General features: G+C 36.4%; 1 protein-coding gene across 1 annotated transcript in view; it reads left to right on the top strand.

Annotated features, from left to right (window-relative positions):
- Window positions 1-5,261, top strand: part of LOC103142199 (inactive phospholipase C-like protein 2) — a 68,048-nt gene that overhangs the window by 48,026 nt on the left and 14,761 nt on the right. The window contains exon 3 of the mRNA XM_007558121.2: window positions 748-951. Within this exon, the coding sequence (XP_007558183.1) occupies window positions 748-951 (204 nt within the window). The remainder of the gene's footprint in view (window positions 1-747; window positions 952-5,261) is intronic.

Below are 5,261 nucleotides of genomic sequence, written 5' to 3'. Positions count from 1 at the left end.
AAGCTATTGTTTTTGCTTCAAAAACAATAGCTTTTTCTGACAAGCCTTTAAGTAAAATGTCAATATGATAAAACAGATTTGGAAATAACTGGGTCTCAGTTTATCCAGTGTGCAACTCTAAAGCAAACTTTTTTCCTATTAAAGCTTTTGTCTAAAATATTATGGAGACGTTAGCTTATGGATAAATATGACAAATACCATTCTGCTTCTGACATAAGAAAAGAGTGTAGTTTGTCTCATTATGCCTCCTTGCTCAAAATAAAACAATGTATTCACTATCTTGCATTTTATTAGACTTGCAAGAACAGCTTTCAAATTGCCTAAGTTATGCCATGTCCTTATGGTAATAATAACAATTCAAACCACACCATACATTTTTCTGGTTAAAAATGTAATTTCAGTCGCAAACATCATTAAAAACAATCAGAAAAAAGAAAACTATTCTGGTTAATCTACTTTTTGTTAATAAAACCAATTAAAAATATGACTAATAAATTACATTCAAGCGTATTTTTTAAATTCTAATTTTAACATTTGTTACATCTAACATTAAGTTGATTTCTTTACAGAAATCAACTTAAACAAAGATGAAATTGCTGATGCTGTACAAAATAAACACGTTTCATTAAACTGCAATTACTGAATACAGAGGCTCTTTTTCTCTGTTTGCCAATAGCTAAATATTTGCTTTACTTTCAAATTCATGGTTATTTTATTTATTTATTTATTTATTTTTATTTTTGTTAGAATGCCATGGTGTCCTTTAAGGAGCTTTGTGGCCTGACGCCCGCCGCCAACATGAAGCAGTGCATCCTGACTGTCTCTACGTGGCTGATGAACAGTGAGCGGTCGCTGAAGGTGATGGTGGACCTGAGCGAGACCTACCCCACCATGGAAGCGCAGGGTCTCGTGCCTGAGCTTCTGCGCAAAGTGCTAAACGCCTACGACATGGTAAGCTGTTACGTCAAACACGGTTTGCTAAAACATTTGCATCCAGTTACTACTGCAGAGGAAAATATTCAAAGCAAACAGAAGTAAAGGTGTTATTTAAAGCATAACAATAGGTTTCTGTTTACTAATTGTTCTGTTTTTTACTTTATTAGAAATGTGGTGTTCTAGGCTAAGTTGGAGTCTAGCTAGGAAAGATGCTGTGCACAAAAAAGGTCACAATTGTGAAGATCACAATGTCTTTTACTTAGTTATGTTTCCCTTAAATGTTAAGAGCTTGGTGACTGCTGTGTTTTTGTGTGTATGTGAGTATCCATACAGATTCCTGTCTACCCAAATGTGGACTTGTTATTGATCATGTATGTCTCATTCATCACTTTAAATCTGACAGAGACCTCCCCTTTCACTTTAGTGCCAATAGCAAAAATGGTAGGTTTGGCCCTAACCGTCTAAATCACAGCTAGGATTTGTTATTTTATGTACCAACTATACCGATTTCTTGCGTGAGCTAATGGAAAAACTGAAGGAAATCAGGCAAGACTTTTAAGGAGGGAATTGTGGACCTCTGCAAGTCTGGTTGATCCTCGGTTACAGTTTCCAGATGCTTTTTTATTATGCTTTTTTTCAGCATCAGAAAAAAAGACTGTTGTGTTTTTATTGCTGGCTTACCGTAATTGGGTGAGACTTTGTCCTTATCAAAAGACGAACATAGACTAAGCAAGGAAGAAGTCATTGCTGCAAAAACAACAGATAGATTATGGTCTGAAAATAGGAACATGTTTCCACAATTTTTGAGACCTGTTCTGTGGATACTTTTTTTTTTTTTTTTTACAATCTTTTCAAAAATGTCTCCATCATTATTCTGGCATTTAGCAAAATGTCCCATTAATATACCAACGTAATGCTGATTGACCTGCCATAGCACACCACTAGCTATGAAAACATTTTGTAAGAGCGAGAATCTCCCATGTTCATTTTATTGGACAAAGACAAAGAAAGCAAAGTTTTACTAAAATCAAAGTGTGAAAAAACATCAATAACTATCAACCTCAATCGACTCTGAATCTAACAAAGCTTAATTCAGCACCAAATTTAATGCATTTTGTCATGCTGCAATAAAAAACTGATCTTTCACATCTCTGCTGAACCTCTGAGTCTGTGTACTGTGCACACGTAGGAGTCCACAGACTGCTCCACACACCAGACAGATTCACTTCTGCTTCTATTCTGATGTAAACACACGCAGCGGGTTTCACAGTGAGTGGTGCGCCATATGCCGCTCTGTGCGCATCACTCTCTTACACCGGTGACGTACACACTGTCATACACCTTAAGATGACTGCAGACAGTCTGTCAGCTTGCGTCTTGAGCTCGCCTTATCGTCTCCTATTTTTAAACATACACTAGTTTGATATCGTAGAATGAGAAACAAACTCCCCTGTAAATATTAAGTTTACATTTTTAATACTTGTGTGGGACCTTATCAAGGCGCATGAAGTCCAAACAATCAGAACACAAAAATAAATGCAAACTTCTAAATGAATCTTACTTTGCGATGCAATGTGTAATCTGTGTAGCTACAGAGTTCAGCTGAATAAACTTGCTTCTTTATATTATAATTTTCAAGCATATGATTGAAATATTCACACAGCTGGATGAGTTTTCCAAAGCTTCCAGACATGACATATGCACCACATACAGTAATTGACCTGTCAAGTTGTCAAGATGCAGCTGCTTATTGTGTAAAAGTGCTTTTCCTCCTGCCTCGTCTCTCTGAAGACCTTGATATTTTTTCACAAGTTGACATATGAGCAGTGCAGAAAGGTTTTAAAAGACTCTAATATTAGTAATTACGTGCTGTTTTACACCGTTGCTTTTTTTTTTATTTCTACATATTTTCTTTTTTAGGTGGGAGCTGGGGAAATGAGTCGTTTGTTAGGTTTCAGGCTTTATGCTTCACTTGTGATCTACACACGTTTCCACGAGGGGATCGCTACTTCTTAGCAGTATTTTTTTTTTTTTTTTTTTTTTTTTTTTTTTTTTAATCAGTAGCTTTTAAAGGCAAGCAGTACCTAAATCATAAGCCAACAGACACACAGCAAATGAGCTACAGAAGCTTTTGGTCACATTCATACATGTATAAGGAATATTTTAACAATCCATCTATTTCAACTTGTATTTTTTTGTCAAGACATTCACAAGGAATGAATGCTTTTTCTACACACTGTACATTGTGTTGCCATGTGAAACAAGACAACACCTTCCAAAAGCAGAAATAACAGCATAAGGATCTAATAGAAGGTTGTATATATATCTTTATTAACATACAGTTTAGTCTTTTGATGCTAGGGTCATGGCAGCTAAGTGCTCGTTTCCTGCTGTCACACTCCCTTGCTCAAGAACAGAGGGCCCAGTCTATGGGCATGTGTGTGTATCCATGCAGTACATGTGTGTGAAGCCTATGACTTCACTGCCGATTGGCTTGCCAACTCCAGGGCGTTAACTGTTGAAAATCAGTGTGAAGTCTGTGTCTTTAATAACCCACATGTAGGTTGTTGGCAGCGAACGTCACGATGTCTTCTAAAACAAGACATCAGTGCCGTTACGTTTTCACTGCTTGCTGTAGGCCGTGACATGTTTTCATTGCTATGCAGAAGCTTCATTTTTGATTTTCTAGTTTCCCAGATAATATGTTGAATGTGGAAACATCAGTGAGCTCACGTAGCACAAACAATGGTTGCCGCAATTTAAATTTGAAATTCAAAACTACTTTATTGATCCCAAAGGGAAGTTAAGCGACACATTTTCCAGCATTTTAAGGCACATTCAAGTATGTTTCCTTCAGTTGTATGTAACAAAGATGACTTTAAAGAAATTTGACTTTGTAATTTGATGCCTTGAATTTGGGTCCCTGTTCCTTTAAGAAGCTCCTGCGTCTTTCTAGTGCTCCACCTTCAGAATGTCATCGCAACAAAGCTTCTCATCATGCTATTAACAACCATGCTTAGGAGTGCCGACTGAGAAGCAGTTTGATTTTTGATGAAGTAAACACATCACAAAAGAAAAAAGTAGATTTTACTAAATACCACCACTTTCATTTTCTGTAGAAAATAATTTTGTTTTTTTTTGATTCTGTCAAACTCGGAACAAATGTTGGGTTCCCAATATACTCCTTCATAGATTTTATTGTGCTCACATGGATGGGTTAATCACAGATGAGGCAAATATTCTTCATGTTTTGAATTTAAACAGTTTCGTCTCCAGTCGTTGCTTCAGCGAGAGCGTGCTGCCTATTACAGGAACACTTTGCATTCAAACTAGCTCCCATGAGAAGATTACTTGGAAAAAAAGGCATGTACATGCATATACTCATCCAAACAGTACAGCAGTCCACTTTCTGCCTCCCACAGGAGAGTGAAACTTAATTATCCTTCCCCTTTGTGCTGGAGCTCTCCTCCAGCTGCTCCCGATCAGCCCTGTTGCATGATGTCTGAGCATCACATCAAATATAGTTTTGGTCTCAATTTAAAATTTGAAGCAAAAATCTTTTTTTTTTTCTTTGTAGATGTAACAGTAAGTGTGGTCGAAATCTGACCAAACAAGTTGCGTGACTTCTTTACCTAAAATGTTAATAAATAAACGACTCGACAAGAGCAACAACTCAATAATACGATAAACTGATTTCATAATACTTAGTTTGAAAAGAAGAATTCTTACAGTCGGATAACTATCAGTAAAAATATAATTCATTACTTTTAGTAGAAACACAAAATAACATTAATGCAGTTAATTATTACATGTGCAAAAGTATTATATATACAGTGTGTTTATTTTGATATGGACTTAAGCAGGAATTTAGAACAAACATTGAACCAGCTAAATTTCTTATTGCTGTCAACATTGCACTGTTTTACCATTTTGCTGTTTAAATATTGCTAATCACAGGTTGCTAACCTACGTTCAGAGTTTGCCAGTAGGTACTTTAAAACAGGGTCAATAAGAGTGATGGGTGGTGCCAGATTGTTTGCAACAAGAAATGTTACCATAGAGACAAATTTGTCATTCTTGTAATCAGAGGGAAAATATACGTACCATTTTTTTTCAGTCAGCTGACCAGCAGTGCAAAGCAGCAGGAAGTAGAGGCAGGACATGGAGCTTCTTCTCTCCTTGCAATACTGCACTCACTCTGGCATGTTCCCTGATATGTTATGTAAATAAAAGTACTTTGAATTATAGAAACTGTATAAAGGGCTGGACAGTGGTTTATTTGTTACTGGCTTGTCATGTGCATCTAATTGGTTCCTTTGCAAAAA

The sequence above is a fragment of the Poecilia formosa genome, unplaced genomic scaffold (genome assembly GCF_000485575.1).
Source record: "Poecilia formosa unplaced genomic scaffold, Poecilia_formosa-5.1.2 Scaffold94, whole genome shotgun sequence".
Taxonomy (NCBI): domain Eukaryota; kingdom Metazoa; phylum Chordata; class Actinopteri; order Cyprinodontiformes; family Poeciliidae; genus Poecilia; species Poecilia formosa.
Note: the sequence above shows the minus strand (reverse complement) of the source record. Positions and strands in the feature narration are given on the sequence as shown.